Source organism: Diabrotica undecimpunctata, chromosome 8, assembly GCF_040954645.1.
Source record: "Diabrotica undecimpunctata isolate CICGRU chromosome 8, icDiaUnde3, whole genome shotgun sequence".
NCBI classification, from domain to species: Eukaryota; Metazoa; Arthropoda; class Insecta; order Coleoptera; family Chrysomelidae; genus Diabrotica; species Diabrotica undecimpunctata.
Genome location: NC_092810.1, coordinates 114,383,012 through 114,403,219, shown reverse-complemented (window position 1 = coordinate 114,403,219; position 20,208 = coordinate 114,383,012). Strand labels below are relative to the sequence as shown.

At 34.3% G+C, this 20,208-nt stretch overlaps 1 protein-coding gene across 1 annotated transcript in view; it reads left to right on the top strand.

Annotated features, from left to right (window-relative positions):
- LOC140447880 (cuticle protein-like) overlaps positions 1–19,857 on the top strand; it is a 102,671-nt gene extending 82,814 nt beyond the window's left edge. Inside the window, exon 4 of the mRNA XM_072540790.1 lies at positions 19,675–19,857. Within this exon, the coding sequence (XP_072396891.1) occupies positions 19,675–19,766 (92 nt within the window). The 3' untranslated portion in view covers positions 19,767–19,857. The remainder of the gene's footprint in view (positions 1–19,674) is intronic.
- Positions 19,858–20,208: the final 351 nt, after the last annotated feature.

Here is a 20,208-nt window from a genome sequence, read left to right as displayed (position 1 = left end):
AATTGTAAGTTAAAGCGAGTAGTTGATTCAAGTAATCTTTTTATGAAGTGAAGGAATGTCGAATTAACATTAAACAACATAATTTAAGCTTTTATCAAAGTTTAACAAGTTTGACTTTTAATTAAAACAATGTCATTGAATACCTTTTCTTCACTAATTTGCACGAAATTTAGGATTTAGGTTATATTTACCGTACACTTTAATTGGACTAGTGTCGTTGGCCGCTTTTTATTTTTAGGGGTGAAAACGACTTCTATTGGGAAAAAAACATATAATTGAAAAATCAAGCAATTTGGAAGTATTTAATTATACAGTGATAATAAATCTAGATTTCTTTACTGTTTTAACAGGTAAACTGAGACCGGTGTTCATTATTATTGAAGTGCGGTATGTGAAATTTGAATTTTTTTAAAAATTGAGAAAGGCATAAATATTTTTGTTAATATTAGTTTGTTTTAAAATGCTAAAAACATTATACGTGTCTTAAGATTTGAAACATTTCTAAAAGAAAAAAATGTACCGGGCTTTGAGGGCCGGCAATGCACAGACATAACAGTTTGTTACTCGGGTACGAGACCGGTCTCGCGGGACCGGCGCATATTTAATATATGCATGCATATAACATTAAATTTCAATCAATAAATTAAATTGACGTTTCAATTTCCACATTTCCGAAGTGGAAATTGAAACGTCAATAAACGTGTTTTAACCTTTAATTCCACAGAATCTCTGACTGAAGCATTTCGGTCGTTAAGAGCATCTGCACACAGAATGGGACTAAATATAAATGTTCAAAAGACCAAATATATGTGTTGCACTAGGTCAAGCATCCCGACACCTACACGAATAATAATTGATGACCTAGAACTGGAAGGTGTTGACACCTTCATATACTTAGGGTCGCTGCTAACCAAAAATAACAACGTCAGTGAAGAAATAAAAAGAAGAATAGTGCTCGCCAATAAGTGTTACTATGGCTTAAGAAGACAGATGGCCTCAAAAATGCCTAGAAAAATTAAACTGACTGTATACAAAATACTAATAAGACCAGTGCTAACATATGGTTTAGAAACTTGGACACTAACACAGAATGACCAAGAATTGCTGAAACGTTTTGAGCGAAAAATACTAAGACGAATATATGGAGGCATAAAAGAACAAGGTTTGTGGCGCAGGTGTTACAATTTTGAGTTGTATAGAAGATTTGGAGAACCTGACGTTGTAAAATTCAATAAGGTAGCACGCCTCAGATGGATAGGTCATGTAATCAGACGAGAGGAAGATGCCATAGTCAGAAAAGTTTTTGACCGAAAAGGGCCGATCGGACAACGAAGAAGAGGAAGACCGAGATTTAGGTACCAAGACAACCTAGAAAATGATTTGAAGTCTATCGGAATTAGAGCATGGAGAAGAGTTGCCAGAGACAGGGGCGAATGGAGGATTGTTCTGAAGAAGGCTTTGGCTCATAAAGAGCTGTAACGCCACTGATGATGATGAACCTTTAATTGTGGCTTATTCCCATTTGAATAGTAATTAATTTAAAATGCCACAAGAAAATAGCTTCAGAACATTAAAATATATGCAGGTAAACAACCAACTGGCCCATATGAACTAAGGAACGATGGCCATAGTGTTGTAACAAAACTTTTAAGATATTGTAGAGGTACTGGACGAAATGTAACTATGGACAATTACTTTACATCTGTATCTTTGGCTAATGACTTGGTACACAACCACCGTATAACGTTAGTTGGCACATTACGTAAGAACAAGCGAGAGGTTCCTCAATTTTTTTAGATACTAAATTACGAAAAAGAAAAAGCAGCATGTTTGCTTGTGGAGTCGATCCCAATAAATGCGTTCTACCTCATATGTACCAAAACCTAATAGAAATATGCTGATGCTGTCGAAATTTCACAAAGATGATCGAATTGATCCAGAAAGTGGCGATGTAATGAAACCTTCAATTATAACATTCTATAAACTAACAAAAGAAGCTGTTGATGTGGACAGGATGAAGGTAGAATATTCGACTACAAAAGTGAGCAACCGTTGGCCTTTAACTGTTTTTTGTTCTTTACTCAATATTGCTGGCATAAATTCACAAATTGTTTACTATATCTGACAGATCTTGCTAAGCAACTTATGAAGCCCCATATTGTTCGTCGATCAAGTATTACATCACTGTCAATTCCACTAAGGCAAAAAATTAGAAATATTCTGGGAAATAAAGCCATTCCAGTTGATGCTGCCGAACTAAATGATGCGAATGCGAAACTTCGTTGTTTCTTTTGCTTGAAGAGAAAAAACAGATTTACTCAGTATCGATGTCATAAATGTTTGACATCCGTATATAAAGAGCATATTGCAGAAACAGTTTTGACTTGCGCTGACTGTTTAGAGGTGTGCTTATTAGTTCTTTTAGACGAACTAGTTCAAGAGAACTATTTCACAAAAATGAACTAGTTCAGTGAACTAGTTCGCGAAAGAACTATTTGTAGAACCGAAATCGAAATCCAACCCTAACATAACTGGTTGCCAGATGTCTCGTCTTATCATCACACAAGCTCGGCGCCGGCCGCGCGTTTTTTTCGGTTTTCAGTCAGTCTTTCACTCTTTTACTACCGTACAAGTAGTTCGGGTTCGGAACCATTTCTTTCGATCGTATGTTTAGGTTTAAATGTTTTAAATTTATTTCTTAAATGTTTTGCAAATAACATTTTTTTTATTTGCAAAAAATTATTAAGATTTGTTTTTTATTAACCGTTTTAAATATAAATATGGTTCACGTATGATTTATTTTTATATTTACTTATATTTAAACTCATAGGTATCTATATTAGGTTATTTCTAAAAGAACCTTACAAAAAAAATCAGTGAATTTTCTAGGAACATTAAATAACACATATTCATTCTCACTTTTACATAAAATTATATTTTATGTAGATGCATCAATCATTTTAACCACAACTTAAAATTGTTATTTCAAAATTACAATACGAGAAACAACACAGCATGTCAACGTTCAAGCCAATGCATGGGCATAAGATCCGAACCATTATGATATTAAGATAAGACTGTTTATGTTATTGTCACGTTCATAAGAATTATGATCTGTTATCTGAGGCTAATCGACACTTTTTTTTTAAACTAGTCAGTCCATCCCATTTTCAAAATAATAAATATATGATCTCATTCATTCATTCTTTTCTTCTTTAAAAGTTGAGACACAATTTATAATGCAAATCGTTCGCAGTGAACCAGTTCTATGAAAATTAATGAACTAGTTCAATTAGTTCAGTTGAAAGAATCGTTCATTTGAACTATTTCGATGGTGAACTACACATCTCTAGACTGTATTAACAAAGGAGACAATTCCTAAATTAATAACTTGTTTATTTTTGTTGTTAATTTTTTTGGTTGTAAACAGTTCTTTAATAAAACCGTTAAAAAATGGCATAAAGTTGTCATTTGCAACAGTTGTACTAAATTATATTTTATCATACCAGTCGTTCAATTTTCCAATAAATATATTAAATACATAAATAAAATAACAATATAAGCTATGAAAAATACTACCAAGTACCAAATACCTTAAAAAAGGTAACAACATTATTATGTTAGATACAATCTAACACGGTACCTACGACGGGAGATTCATAAGCGGTACCGATTCGATCGCGGAATAATTTAAAGCTTATACGCAGCGATATATTTGGTATATATGGTGAAATGCAACCAAAAAACAATTTTAAATATTGTAAAGTGGCCTTCAGATATTACTTAACCAATGTAGCTGAGCACCCATCTTATTTTAAAGAGATTAAAAGTATCTCATATTATAAACTATGATATAACAACCATCTTTGTAAACATATTTATGAAAGTAGGTACAATAATATGTCTTTCGACACAAATTAGAACTATAATTATTAATATTTAATATCCTTTCATATATTAATAGTACTATAAAACTATCCTCGGAATCGAGTACATTTAATAATGCTTGTATAGAATCTTGTTTTGCATAATGCTAATTATTTATAATAATATCACTTAGCCAGATGAGCTCTTGTGATGATTCTTCATAATTATCGTAATAAAGTGGCATGTAATTGGCATTAAATAAAACTAATTTGAAATTAGAAGAAGCGGAGAGAGTCTCACATTTTATATTTCAACGATTTTAAAATAATTAAAGCGTGATAAAATTATCAAAAATGATTTATATTATATAAAACGGAATACTGGACTACAACGATTATCTGGAACTTTCACAAATAATTGTATGTGATGTAAATTTTTTTCATATACTGTGATGAAAGGCTTTTAAAGACAGTAAGAGCAATTTTTGTTTCATTTCCTACTTTTATTTACAAGGTCTAAGATCTTTCACAGATATATGTGACATAATTTACAGATGTATGGGATCACTATTATCATTATCAAACATCATTATGTTTCACAGGTATGTGAGATTCCTAAGCTATAAAGGTTATTATGATATGAAGATTCTTTATTTCATGTTATATTAGGTTTTATGTTGTTCTTGACCAATTTTAAGGCTATAATCATATTTGTCACGTTGAGTGCTGGATATCTCTCACCTTTTAAAGGGTCTTGCTGTTTATCTGGTGCCTTTTGGTTTTGAATCTCTTGCTATTTAACCCTTTGACGCCGGAATTATTTGTTTTTACTTTTAACAAGTTTTTTGTTTTTTTTATATAAAATCATTATTTTTAATAACAATGTATTGTATTTTTTATTTTTTTATCTGTTAACAAAGGCTATATACCGTGTCATAAGTATTAGGACACTATATTATAGGCGTCGGTTAATAAAATATTTTCAAAAGTAGAACTTTATTTTGAATGGTATAAAGAGGAACAATTTTTTTTGTCGTTAAGGCACAGTCCTACATTACATGTTGAACAGCTCCAGGAAGACTTGTGTGGTTCTTTTCGAGTGCTGCAAAGGGCACATCTCCTGGGTTTCATGTGAATTGGCATATGTGCACATTTATCAAATCGGACTTCTAAGGGTACCGTGCGCTTGAAGTGGTTTACTTCAGTGTCACTTGCTCTTTTGCTTCCTCTTCTTGGTACGTTTGGTTGGGCGCCAATAAGTCCGTTTATGACTGAACCTAAACATCTTCAACGTAAGCGATTGTCCATTGGATCTACTTTTGAAAATCGGATCTACGTCCAAAAAATACCAAAAGATACGCTGCCACCATTTCTTTGATTTTCTGTCAACTTTATAAATTGACTTTAGCATATCCATTTTGTCAATAAAACCTCCGTTGGCATTATAGTCCTTGACTAGTATTGGAAAAACAATGTCCTCCATAGTACCATCTTTTCTCTTCCTAGACACTGTTCCAATATGTTCAGGATTATGATAATTACTTATAAACAAAACATCCTTTCGGTCTTTCCATTTCATAAAACTGTACCATCTTTGCTAACTCGCCAATCCGACTCCTCTCTCGCTAATTGATTGTCCGCTATTATATCCGATGGTGTGTTCTGTCTTCCCTTTCTTGCTGTTCCATACGCGTAAATTATGTCTTCGCGTAAGTTTTTCATTAGTTCCACATAATTGAAGAAATTGTCGAAATAAACTTTATGGCCCTTTCCAACCAATTTACGAGTAAGATATTTTACGACTCTAGCTCCTAATTTTTTTTTGTCGTATCAGCAACTTTTCCTGTTTGACCCTTTCCGACACGAATTTTTTAAAACGATATATAATTTTTTTTAAGTTTTAGCGATTATTAGAAATATTTTTCTACAATTTTTAAGCTCCTCAGGAAATTTGTCAAATTTGACATTCTGAAGATACGTCATGTATACTGCAGTGTACACAATGATTAACAGACACATATCAATATGAAATGATTTTTATTTATAAGACTGTAATTGGCAAAAACTATTTATTTGGTATGAAAATCTGTAAAACAGTTTTGATTTCGAGCAATACATAATGATACTTGACATTTTGTGCAACGAATATACGTTCTTGATCCACAGTTGCTTCCTTTACAACGAGCGATTTTGACACAGAAAGTGGGTAAATGGCCAAAGTTATCATAGCGAATATCTTCAATCGGACGCACTTGTTTACCAGAAGGACCTGGTGCGTTACCTACAGGAGAACTACCTTGAGGATGTAGAGGATTATTTGAAACTGGTCTCCCCCGTTTTTTGCTGGGTATTTTTCCTGCCAAAATAAGTGCCTCAGCAACGTGTTGTCGAAAATGTATAAGGTCCATGACATTTTTTTGCGGTATTTTCAGCTCCTCCGATTGCTTTCTATATTCCAACCAGCTGTTGGTGACAGCCATGTCAACAGCATGTGACATTAATCGAACAGTCCATTTCTTTGTTCTGATAAACGATCTGTACAAAGAAATAAGAAAATCGCACTTGTCAACACCTCCCATCCCATTGTTATAAAGAGAAACTACTTTGGGGCGTGTCACTTCAATATACTCTTTTACCTTCTTATCCCATCTTCGACATACATCAGAAGAACTTACTCCAACGAAATTGGAACCCAAAGTAACAACTCCGCTATCAATCCACTTGGTTAGTACAACACCAGATTTTCTGCAGATAACGTTCTCGACGAAACCCCTGGTAAGTTTCTTTTTATTCTCTTGGCACATAGTAAAAGGTGGTTTAGAAAAGAGGTCCAACCGAATTGTACCAGCGGCATATATTGGTTTCTTTGACAACCATTGAAATAACCAATAAGAACTGAAATGATTGTCAAAATAAAGTTGTGCTCCTGGAGGTATTTGCTCGGATAGGTGCATTACTACAGCCGGAGACTGGCCAAACAACATATACTCTGCCTTCAGTTCTGTATTTGCACCTTGGTAGACGATGAAATCATATATTGTTCCATTTATCCCACATAATAGGAATAATTTTATACCCCATCTCGTCGGCTTATTTTTAATGTATTGTTTAATATTCACAGCACCCTTAAAAGGAACCATTTGTTCATCGATACTATATACCTCCTTCGGTTCCAACTGCCTGCATCTTTTTCTTATGGTATTGAAAAGGGGGCGTACTTTCCACAGTCGGTCTTCCGGCTGTTGATCTTCGTTGGAAGTGAAATGCATCGTATTTCGTAGTTTGAAAAATCTGTTTACTTGCATATTTTCAGATATTAGAGGAACTGCAAACTTTTGTTCCCAGTACATTTGGACTCTCGGATAATTCAAATTACCCATTATTAACAGAATTCCAAAAAATGTCTTGACTTCTGCAATGTTTGTAGCGGGAAAGTTTGGCACAGAGCTAACAACAGCATATAAGTTAGTTTTTTCTACGCAGATATTGAGGAGCTCATCCGTGAAATACTGGTAAAAAGTTTCTACTGGACTGGGTAAACTTATCACTGCTTGTTTCTTACTTTTATAAAACTGAATATTTTTTGACATTTCATAGATCCCCTTTGTCCAACTGATCTGTTCTTTTTCAATTAAATTTTGTGACTTCAGGTATTCGCTTGTAAATTCGTGTGCTGTCTGACATGTGTGTATTTCTTGCATTGGCGTGTTTTGAATATCATGTGATTCGGACACAATTTCAATCAGCGCAGCTTCTTCTCATTCCTCACATATATCGCCTTCCACCAATTCATTCTCATCTACAAACAACAGTACTCTAATATCACACAATTTTGCTAAAGAAAAAGGAATAAAAAACTAAGAAGAGTCCCACTTACCCCTATACTGCATATCACGATCTTCAAAGTAATTATCCTCTTCCATATCTAGTTCCTCTAAATCGGAATTATCTCCATTGATGATTTCATAAAGTTCCTTCTCAGTTAACGGTTTTTTCCAGTACCGTCTGTCAGTCATCATGTACACTGTAAAGTACATATTTGTAAACCTTCATGCTAGCAAAACATTAAAAGTTTTCTAAGAAACCAATAATTCATAACTTACCTGAAATTACAATAGACTCGAGAAAAATATAACAGTTTGATAAACACGCAAAAAACACCAGAAAAACTTATAACTAATTTGAGGTTATACGCCAACGTGATATTCACTGTACTAAGAATGGTCACTTTACACAAAACAGTAGAAGGTAAACGTTTTGATGTGATGCGTCGATTTTATATGCAATTTGTCATACGACACTACAGTGTGCCGCATAATTTACAGAGAGTTGATTCGGAAATAGCCCATTACTAGCATTTGAAGTATATGTACACTACAGTGTACGCCGTGTCGGAAAGGGTTAAACATCGAATTGGCATACAAATCCGGATTCCTCGACCCTGATCCAGACCTTGTAGCCTGTTTTTACGGGTTTTATTCGTAAATATTGACGTAAGGAACTACGTCCTTTAAATTTTATCATTAACTCGTCTGTTGCTCGATTTTCTGAGCGATTATAACAAGCAAAAATCGACTCTGATAGAAAATTTAGTAAGGTCCTAAGTTTATATAGTTTATCATAGTTGGTCTCATGTCTTTTAGGTTGAAGAGAATTGTCGTTTAAATGCAAGTTTTTGAGCAAACACACAAACCGATTTCTTGGCATACAAAAACAAATATACACATCGAAGATCCGCTCTGGAAGACCAGTAGTCTCTCAGACTAGGAAGTCCCTTTATTCCCATTAGTAAATTCATTGCTAAGAATACCCGCATTTGTTCTCCATTGGTTTGTGTAAATCTATTCTCGTCACAGTAGCTATTTTGAACCTCATATAGATTGGTTTGAAAGAAAATATTATCAGTAACGTCCTTTGTAAAAAGTTAAAGAAATACATTAGGAGAATCAATATTGTCTGGTATATTGGGGCCGACTGGTTCATTAAATTTTTTTTTAGGGAATGCAATTTTGGGAGTCTCTAGTCCAAATTGTATTTAAAATAAAATATTTCCTTCTACGTATATCCAGCGGAGTATCATCATCGTCACTCTCATCTGCTTCAATTTGATTTGTCTCAAAGACGACCTCAAGTTGATTTTCTACTGAAACGGCGTCTTCAAAGATAATCGGCAAAGACTCTATATCAAAAATACTTTTATTCATATTTGTTGTTACATCTGATTCCTCATCGTCATTGGAGCTGTCATCAATATTTGAATCCACATCAGATGAAATGTCGTCAAAAAGAGTAAAGATTTCCTCTTGAGAGGTACGTTCCAAATCGGCATAGGAATGTTTATTTTTGCCTGGAACAAAAAAACATGCATTTGCCTTGTGTCCCAGCACTGCCACCACCATAATTACAAGGTGTAAAATGTACTAAATTCATCAATGAGCATTACCACACAAATACAAATAAATACAGGTTACCTATACAATATATTTTTAGAAAAACTTACCGGTCATTTTAATAAAAATCTTGAAAAACTCATAAATATTGCAGCACCATCAACCACATGCTTCTTCTTCTTCTTGATGTGCCTATCCGTTACGAATGTTGGCGATCATCATTACAATCTTTATTTTATCTGCAACAGCGCGGAAAAGCTGCACATATGTTGTACTGAACCAGATTCTGAGGTTCTTTAACCAAGATGTTCTTCTTCTTCGTGGACCTCGTTTTTCAAATATTTTTCCTTGCAGGATGGCTTAAAGGAGAGCATATCCGGATTCATTTCGCATAATATATCCGAAGAACTGTAACTTTCGAGATTTGATGGTGGTCAGTACCTCTCGGTTCTTATTTATTCTTCTGAGGACCTCCTCATTTGTGACTCGGTCAGTCCACGGGATCTTAAGCATTCTCCGATATAGCCACATCTCAAATGCTTCTAGTTTTCTGCACATATCTTCGTTCAAGGTCAACGATTTAACACCATAAAACAGGACAGAGAACACGTAGTATCGCAGCATTCTTAGTTTTGTATCAAGAGAGAGGTTGTGACTCTTGAAGAAGGCCCCTATTGAAGGTGGATCTAGCTTTTCCGATACGTGCTCTAATCTCCTGGTTGTCCATTCTTCATTTATTATGGTGCCGAGGTAGTTGTAGTGCGTCACTATTTCTACAGGGGATTGGTTGACGTAGAGTTGACCTTCTGCTACCACATGCAAACCACTATAAACATATCACTATAAAAATATTACTAACGGTCAGCGAAATAAAATTTGATGTGCGAGTCGTTGGAGGGGATCTCGACAATCCACGCCACGTATTGACTGTGTCTAAGCGCAAGGAACACCAAGCTATAGCATAAAAATTGTTTAAAATGTGTCTTACCGTTTAGCCCACCAGTACATAAAGGGTTAAATTAAACTTTTACTAACGATTTGTGTAACCGGCGTTTCATTTTTGTCTGGTCTTTATATTTTACCGAGATATCTCGTTTGACATTAAGTCTTAATATTTCACAGCAGTTGATCAAAAGGCTCTCATTTTTCACCTTTAACCACTGTATCTGTTCTCGTTTTTATGGTAGATGTTACTATTATTATTTTTAAAGTTTTTTTCTTTTTTTTTTGCAAAAACAGAAATTCAAAAACAGTTTGATTTATCTGTGTTACGAAGATATTCTTTGATTTTTTGAGAAAGGTTTCTCACTGATCTAAACACAAGTCATGTTACAATACCCACAAGACAGTATGTAATTATTATTTTTATTTAATTTGTCAATGTTGACTTTGGTTTTGCTAACGAGGGCCTTGATGTTGTATTTGCTTTTAAAAGAGATGTTTAAGTTACTGACCTTATTACAAAGTTGTCTTGATATAGTTTCTGAAATTGGTCTTAAGTAGGATAATGATCTATGATCTATAAATGGATAAAGTGTTGGTTTTATTTTCCACGTTAACGGTTTGTTTTAGTCTCTTTCTACGGTAGAAAGAGGAATTGTTGTTTCCATTTTGGAGTACCTGATTTTGGCCTACAGGTGACATTGAATAATACCCATATTTTATATAGCACACCCGGTATTATATACCTTAAAAAGTAAAACATTTAAATTATATATCATTATATGTAAAAGTTTCCGATACACAAATCCGACTGTTATTCAGTAAATATTTTTTAAAGCATTTAAAGCATTTAAAACTGTCTAGAATTTATTAACACTCCATCACTCGCACCTCAAAAAATTACGTTATCAGTCGCGTGTTAGATTTTATCTAACATATGGGTATAGGTCAAATAAATGAGTCATTAGTACTTATTGTTTAAGTTTATTGGCTATTAACTCACAAAAAACGATAAACTTATATTTTTTTAAAACAAAACTGCAAAAAAAACTACTAGGTAAACTAAAAAAATATACACATTACCCTGGTACAAAACAAATAAGGGGATTTATTCCAAAAAAAAATATACGCATTACGCATAAAATTAGATTTCTTCCGCTTCTAGGCAGTGGTGGCAAGTAAAATTTGTTAAACCAGTGTGCTCTTTACATATTGGCAACTTACAGTTAGTACAATAATGTTGGGTAAACCTGTTCTTATTTACATTGCAAAAAGGACAGCTTGGTTTTATAGTTGGAGTTGCTCCTTGAGAAACTGATGGCTTTTCTCCGGTTATATTTCGGATCCCGAGTCTCAACTCAGGCAAAAGGCAGATTTGGGATATTGGAACGTCTTTGAAGATGGAACATTAAAAGTTGCTTGCCAAGCTCCGCAATGTAGTTTCTTCAAAATGTTACAATATTAGTATTATTGTTGTAAATTATATGGCTGTTTATAGTTGAAATATTTAGTAGGCTGCAAAAAACAGTCAACGGCCAGCGATTGCTAAATCGAGTCACATAGTATTCTGCCTTCATTTTATCAACAACATCTATTCCGCCTTTTGTGAGGTTGTAATCAGTAATAATCTCTGGCTTTATGGTATACTCTTTGGTGTTTTCATCAATTAAACCATCGCTGTGTAGTGTTGAAAGTAGTAGTACATTCTTATTTTTTTTTGTCACATATGATACAAGTACACACTTGTTTCCATCGTCACCATATGCAAACATGCTACTACATAAAGGTCTTCCTTTTACGTTTGTCAACTCAGGGGGAATTTGTTGTTTGTTTTTACGCAAAGTACCTATCGTTATCAAGCAATGATCGTTTAATAAAGAGTTGGCTAAGGGTACTGAGGAAAAGTAATTATCCGTAGTTACATTTCAACCGGTTCCACTTATGGGTCGTATAAGTCATTTTACTCCATTAGATGCATCGTTGGGTAGTTGATATGGTCCTTCAGGTTGTTTTCCGGGGTAAATTTGAAGATTTTGTGTGCAAAATGTTCTAGCGTTCACCAAGGCATAGATCTTGATTCCGTATTTCGCTGGCTTATTGGCAATATACTGCCTAAATTTGCATCGACCACGGAACGCTTCCAACATGTCATCTATGGTCATATAGAATTCAAGAGTGTATGCAGATAAACAGTTAGTGACAAACATTTCATATATTTTTTGAATAGGTGCAAGATAGTGGCGTCGTCAAATCTTACAGCTTAATTCTTTGGTGAAATCTTTTCTTGGACATAGTAGCTGCAAACATATCTGGCGCTGTGCCATCTAATTTCCAGAGTTCGTCAGTATTTAAATGTTGCGCTCTCTTTACCCCAACAAGAAACAAAAGTCCGATAAATGCTTGCATTTACTCGTAGTCAACAGCAGGACAATCCCTAGGGCGAGTACAAAACACTCTCATCATATCAAGGTTTTGATTTGTATATTTTACAGTATTAATGATAATAGCATCCGAGAAAAACAATTTACAGCATTTTTGTATGGTTTTGGCGCCCTTTGCTTTTGCTTTTGCCACAGGTAAGTTCGTAACAATATTACAAGCTTTAGTCTTACCTTTGGGAATGTGTTTCTTATGTTTCAACCATGGTGTTTTATCTTTGCCATAAAATTTTGGATAACCATCATCTTGTCCGTTTTCTTCCATGGCATCTTCAGGATCACTGGATTTGAACTAACAACAACTGCTGTTAGCTATAATAGGTATTCCCACCATTATTTAACATAGTCTTATACGAGTCTTCATAGGAGTATTCCTGGTTGCAGAACCCAAAAGAAGCAATATTTAGAAAATAATGGCGAAATTTTAAAAATGTTAGATTTTTTTAACGGTGCGAGTGATGGAGGGTTAAAAACTTCTCATGGCATACATAGAGCATTTCGAGTAAGAATTTAAAGTTTACACTCTAAAGAACATATTGACGAAAACGGACTCCTAAAGGTTCCATGATTCGCCGATGTTATTCGTTAATTGCTACAAATGATATACTTAAATAAAAATTTACAAATACCTTTGAAAGCTTGTCTTTACGCAGATAATTTATTTATATCAAGCGATAAAACTAGTCTTTACTATTGAAATCCTTATAAAATTTTCTAAAACAACTAGAATACTAACAGGATTTAAATTTTCGGTATCTAAAACATTCTACATGGTTTTGACCAATAAACATGCTTTCAGTTAACCAATATTAAAATTTAATAATTCAGAGCTCATTTTTAAAATGCACGTAAAATTTATGGGGACGCGGTTGGAGCAAAAGCTGTCTTGGAAAAAACACAAAAAACACCTAGATCAACTCGTTGCATCCTGCAATAAAAGACTAAATATATTAAGAACATTATCGAACATGGATTGTGATTGATTATGATTATCTAATCAATCTATATTTTTCTTCTTCTTCAGTCCACACCGTCGTAGGGCTGGATATATGCCGTCAGGCCCTGGTGATTTGAAACGGGTGAAGCACAATATGACCCATTTTACCTTTTTCTCATTAATCATTGTTCTGGCGAGATGCCAGTGGTTTATTGAGGGTATGATTGCTTCTTCCATCCAGTTTGGTGCTGTTGAGACACTAGAACCAAAAAATTGGGTTTTCATCAGGACCTCAGCACTTTCGCAAAGGTTGCAAGTTTGGTTTTCATCTTCCTTCGTTAATATGCCGACATGTCGATGTGGCTCCTTTGAGAGCGCTATTTGTAGCCTGGAAGCCTGCGGGAGATCTTCGATTTCCTCACAGAAGGTTCTCCAAGCAGCTCTTTGTCGTTGTCTGCAGACTTTTTTAAACTCTCTGAGATTTGATTGATAAGAATCCTAATCCTCCTTAAGTTTGGTGCGTTTTGCTCTAATAAAAGCTGTTCTTGCTATCTTTCTGGTATTCCAATTCAGTGCACCACCAAGAGTTGGTTTTGCGACTTTCCTGGACCATCCTTATTGGAGATGTCTTTGTATAAGCATAGCTTATTTTTGTTTTGGATAGATACCGTATACCTTTCCAATTGTGTATTAGTTCCTGAAGTTAAAGCCATTTCATTCCGCAGAGGATCTTTTAAGAGTCCGTTGTAGAGTTCTACATCCGTCCTCCTAGGGTCGTGCGATTTGATAAGGCTTTTTTCCAGACTAATATTATAGGTTAGCCAGCGGTGGTCAGACATAGAGGTATCCTCCGATACCTGCCACTTCTGAATTTTATTCGATATTTCAGCTGTTGCCACCGTAATATCTATGACTGTTTGGCTACGAACACTAATAAAGGTAGGTTCGGCGCCTCTATTTAACATATACAAATCTTTTCTAAGTCATAAAGAGACTTACCTCGAGCGTTGTTATCTCTGCTGCCCCAGCCTAAGTGGTGAGAGTTCGAATCGAACAGTGTAATTCTCAGGTATTTTATTTCCATTACTTGTTCAATACTGATGCCATAAATTTCTATTTTACATCTGGTTGGTTCTTTGCTGACTACTATTGTTTTAGTTTTCTGAGATGAGATTGTCATATTAAATTCTTTTGCTCTTATTTTAAATCTGTGTTAAATCTTTTCAGACTATCTTCACCTTGGGCTATCAATATTGCGTCATCTGCGTAACAGAGTATTTTTATTTATTTGTTTCCCATTCTGTATTCTCTTTGTGTGTGAACGCTTTTAATGATTTCATCCATGATCAAATTGAAGAGCATGGGGCTCAATGAATCCCCTTGTCTTATTCCGTTGCCTATTTCTATATGTTCTGTAAATTGTCCATCTCTTCTGACTTCCATTTTGTTGTTTCGGTAGATGTATTCGATAGTTTATATATTATTAAGAAGAACTTCTCTATTATACAGAAGATGGATTATATCTTTGAGGCTTACTCTGTAAGAATAATTTTCCTAAATGTAAAATTTATGACGAAAAAAATAGTGTAAAACATTTTTTTTATTGACTGTTCACTTTTTGTAAATGAGCGCAACAGGTTCAATATCCTGAACAATATCAAAAAACTTTTAGTTTAAAGACTTTAATTATGCTGATATTGCAAATTATCTAGAATATATAGAATCGTATTATAAAATTTAATATATTCAAATAACGTACTCTTTATTTTCGATAATCATTTCATGGTAGATAGGGTAAATTTTTCAATTAAAAAAAAAAGAAATATGGTAAAAGATTTCCATTTGAATAAACTTGATTTATAAAATATGAAGACAATCATATCAGACACTCCTCATAGGTGGTAATTAAAACTAAATATCTAAAACTATTATTAATATTATTTTTTCTTTTTTTTTCTAAGTAATTAAAAACATATTAATAATGAAATATTATATTAGTATTTTTAAAAGCACGGTATATTGTAAATCCTGTTCGAAAGATAACTTTTTCTCCAATGGATTACGTTGAAATAAATCCGGTTGGATTATTAAGTAGCTTTAAATGTCAGGCAGCGAAAAGGATATTATACCTCTCCAATATTTTCAATTAACCTTAACTTTGAAGTATGATTTAATGTTAGTTTTATTGGATGTGAAATACTAAGTAGGCAGTTGCATAGAAAAGCTTTTAATACTGATTCCGATTTCGTGGTTATTGAAAAATAAGCGGATAATTATTGTTTATGTTTTTTAAGAAGATTATGTCAAATATTATGTTTAAATGGGGTAAAGTCACAACTTATTTCAATAAAAATTACATTTTTAAATAACATTTGACGTTTGGATGTCCACTCCGAAATCGTTTAAATTTTTTACAGGGTAGGCAAAATAATAAACTGTTCTATTAGCAAATTCAAGCTATAATGTATGTATATATATATATATATATATATATATATATATATATATATATATATATATACACCGGTATTTAGGCGTCATGCCCTTCCGGTAGGAATCTATGGAGGAGTATCACCAAGGCGCAAGCCCTTATCTCTTGCCGTACTGCTCCACCATAGGCCGATCAGACACCAGCATATTCTAGTCCTAGTCTAAGCCGCAGATTCATCTTGAATTTTAAACTGCTGCGTTAGCCTTTTTTATTTTTCTGTACACCGAGCTGGGACTCGAACCCACATCCACTGAACCATTCGACAGTGAAGCGAATGAGAATCGGCCTCCTAGCCCGCTTGGCTATCTGCCCGACTATAATGTACTTATTTCAAATGAAATATCCTGTTTTTATTAAGCTGATAAGCTGTAGTACGACAACTTTACTTTTTTTTTAAATTACCGTATTGCCAGATTCCAGTAAGATCCTAAGAAGGTATCCACTGAATTCTGACAGGCAACGGTGGGGAAAATCTTTTTTGGACATCTACGCCACGGAACAAAACACCATGGCATCTTTCGGCCGAGTAGGATACTAGGCCAGAAGACCCCAGGATAGTGCCGGATTAACCGTGTTATGGCTAAAACCTTAACCACCGTTCCAGAGAGGTGGTCTTTTCACTCAATAAACAACTAAAATAAAAAACTGAAAATTTATAAATAACCATACCTATTACCGCAAATCAGAAAATGTTTCAGATGTTAGGCCATAAACTAATAAATAATATTAACCATAAATTTGATATCCCTGTCTCAATTTCCTCCTCTGTCCTCCTGCTCCTTTTTCTTTATCTCCACAAAAATCAGACAGTGTACTTCTCTCCATTTTTTCTCTCCATCTTTTCTCTCCTCTCAACATTATGTTTCAATGTTTCTTTCATCCAGCCCGAAACCCATTCGCCTCTCGAAATTTACCCTCTCATTTGTCCATCTCTGGCAGTTAAAAATGTGGGCGGGAGCGTCCGGTACCCCACAAACAGTACAGTCTGCCGAGGAAAATTTACCTATTTTATTTGTGAAGGTACCAAAACTACCATGCCCGGTCAGAAACTGCGTCAGGAAGTAGTCTAGTTTCCTGAACTTACATTCTCACCACGGTCTCAAATCGGGAATAAGCTCCTTCGTCCACCTTGACTTTCCACTATCATTGGCCCATTCTCTCTGCCACTCTACGATCGTTTTTTCTCTCTCATTCTCATCTATATTTACCTCCATCCTCCTCGTATACATCCTCGCATGCTCTTAATACAACAAAACGATCGGTATCACCTCTCCAATGACAGATAGAGCCTCATTTGAAACTGTCCTATATGCGCTAGATACCCTAAGCAGCATTCGCCTTTGCGAATGTTTCATTAGCTTAGCGTATGTCGCAGTGTTTAGTACGCTATACCACACGGGGGCAGCGTAGGTTACCACCGACTGGAAAACTCCATTTAGCACCTTTCTTTTGGTGCTACCTGGGCCTCCAATGTATGGCATCAGCCATATCAATGTCTCCAGATTTCGGTTCGCCTTCTTTACTGTCTTTTGGATGTGTACTTCGAACTTTAGTCCTTCCAAAAAACAGACTCTTAGATACTTAATTGATTTAACCGGTGCAACCTCCACACCTTTCACTATAAATCGAAGATAGGATTTTTTCCGGGTCCCTTTGAGAACTAAGAGTTTCTGAAGTGCTAGCTGTAGATCGTTCTCTCTGATCCACCTACTAATGCGACGCTGGGCTGTGTTAGCCGCATTAGCCATGTCCTTTTCTGACTGAGTCGCCTTCGCAACCAGTGCGAGATCATCGGCATAAGCTACAAGAGTGCATCTGTAGCAGCAACACCCCGTCGTACAGGACATTCCACAGGATGGGACCTAGTACTGAATCCTGCGGAACACCCTGCGACAAACTGATGCTGGTATATTTTTCTCTTATAGACCTGTCAGTAAAGTATCTGTCAATTACGTTGACCAGGTACTCACTAACGCCTAATTCTCTCCTCCATCCATCTCTTGTATCCTGCGTAACAAAAGAGGTTACTTCTGTGACCGTATCTATGGTGGTCAACTTAAGTCAACTTTACTTAACTTTTAAACTATATTGGGTATTCTATACCTATCTCTTTTCATTTTTGAAATATTTAAATATTTTCTGATTTTTATGATTTAACAATTAATTATAATTAAGTATGTCGTGGTTATATACAACATATCAATAAACATCAGCGATATACCAGGTGAAGATACTAAACCATCAATAAAATTTAAATTTTTATCATTTCAATATACCAGGTGTTTTATTATTTTAGTTGAATTTCGGCTACATGTGACATTGAATATTATTTTTATTTTAAATGGCACAGCCTATATCTTATACCCTATACCTTACACTGGAAGACATTTAAATTATCTTTCATTCCATATAAGTGTTACTTATACTTAAGCCCAACGGTTATTAAGTAAATTTAAAAATACCACTTATGAAGCGCAGCTTCTATACTGGCGTGGCATTACTTTTTTCTCTACAGTTAAATTCTGAGGAGAGCGTAACGGAACTAGCGCCACAAGAGAGGTTCGTCACGGGTAGCGTCACAAAATAGCGGTTCTTTACATCGATTTACTACTCTTGATCAACTAGTTTAAAAATAATAATAAAATTACTTTATTTTAAAAATATATAAATTTTAAAAATACATAAAAGGTTATATAATAATAATATATTAATACTTACTAAGTGTACATGTTTTGAGCCACTAAATAGTTGGGTAAAAACTCGTTAAATGTTTTTAATTTGAATTTAACTTACATTATTTGATCTTATATGCTATGATGTTTAAGTTACAATTGGAATTGATAACATGGCAACTTAAGACTCCACTGGAGGTTGGTAGTCCTAAAACAAAATGTCTAAAGGGTAATCAATTAGTCAGTAAGCATTAACCACATTTTGTATTAACCTTGGTCAAAATTTTAAATTTCATGTTTTCTTAAATTGAAGTGGTCAAATACTTTTAGGATACACTGATGATGGAATATTAGTTCCGAAAACGTTCTGTAATGTAGCCCAATAGGGTGTTTTAATTATATACCTTTTATAAAGAATTTTTAAATAAATTTTTTTTTGCCAAGTTGATACCAATTTTAGTAAAAAATTAATTTGGTACACGCAACTGACATTTAAAATCATCGGTCATTTCAAGCGTTGTTTATGAGAGAACGGTTTGTTCTACACAAAAAGGGCCAAGTATCATTTTTGTTTAAAATTATCCCAGCTACATTTTCTGTTTTAAACATTTTTTTCTCCGGCGTACAAATGCTTGTTAAATCGATGTAGTCCATTGCCCCCTACCCTACGAGGGGAGTTTTATGGGTAGCCAGGAGTAGGAGTAACTATTTTTTTTTTTCAACTTTTGGGGTCAAAAATTGACATTCTTGGCAAAATTTAGGTTGTTCGTTTGATTTTTAGAGGTCAAATCTATGACGGCTGGATTAACACAGATAATTCTGCAGTTGATTTGCTTTGTTTGAACTAAGTAAAGCTACGTACATCTTTCAGATAATAATTGTCTTTTAATAATTGTTTAATCTCGAATAATACACAATACTAATTTCTTTTTTTTTAGGATTGAATGATATCTACGATGGTTATGGCTACGCAGATGGTTATGACATAAATCCATATCTTCAGGATGTTCATGATGAGCATTTATATTAGCCAAGAAATGTGTTATTGAACCAGTATTCTTAAATTATTCTAAAGTTTATTAAGTTACAAAATATTGTTAAGTTTATTTAGTATATTAATATAAATTAGTAATAAAAATGAAATCAACTTATTATTAAACAATAAAGTAACGAAAGCAGCTTGGATCGAAACGAAAGAGTGCCAAAAATAATTATTTTTAGTATTTCAGCCCTAATAGCTGTAAAGTATGTTACGTTATTACCCGTTCTGAAGTATTATCATTTTAAATGGAAAAAACAAACCTTATAGTGTCCGTCGGCAAAAAAGTTTGTGATACTATCTCTAATGAGTATCGCTTCATTAGATCGAGTCTAACACACTTTCCCTCCGTGACTTTTTTTGTTCCGAGGCATTTTTCTATAATTTTCCCGCAACATGTCGATTTTACGACATACCGAATTTTCTTTAATTA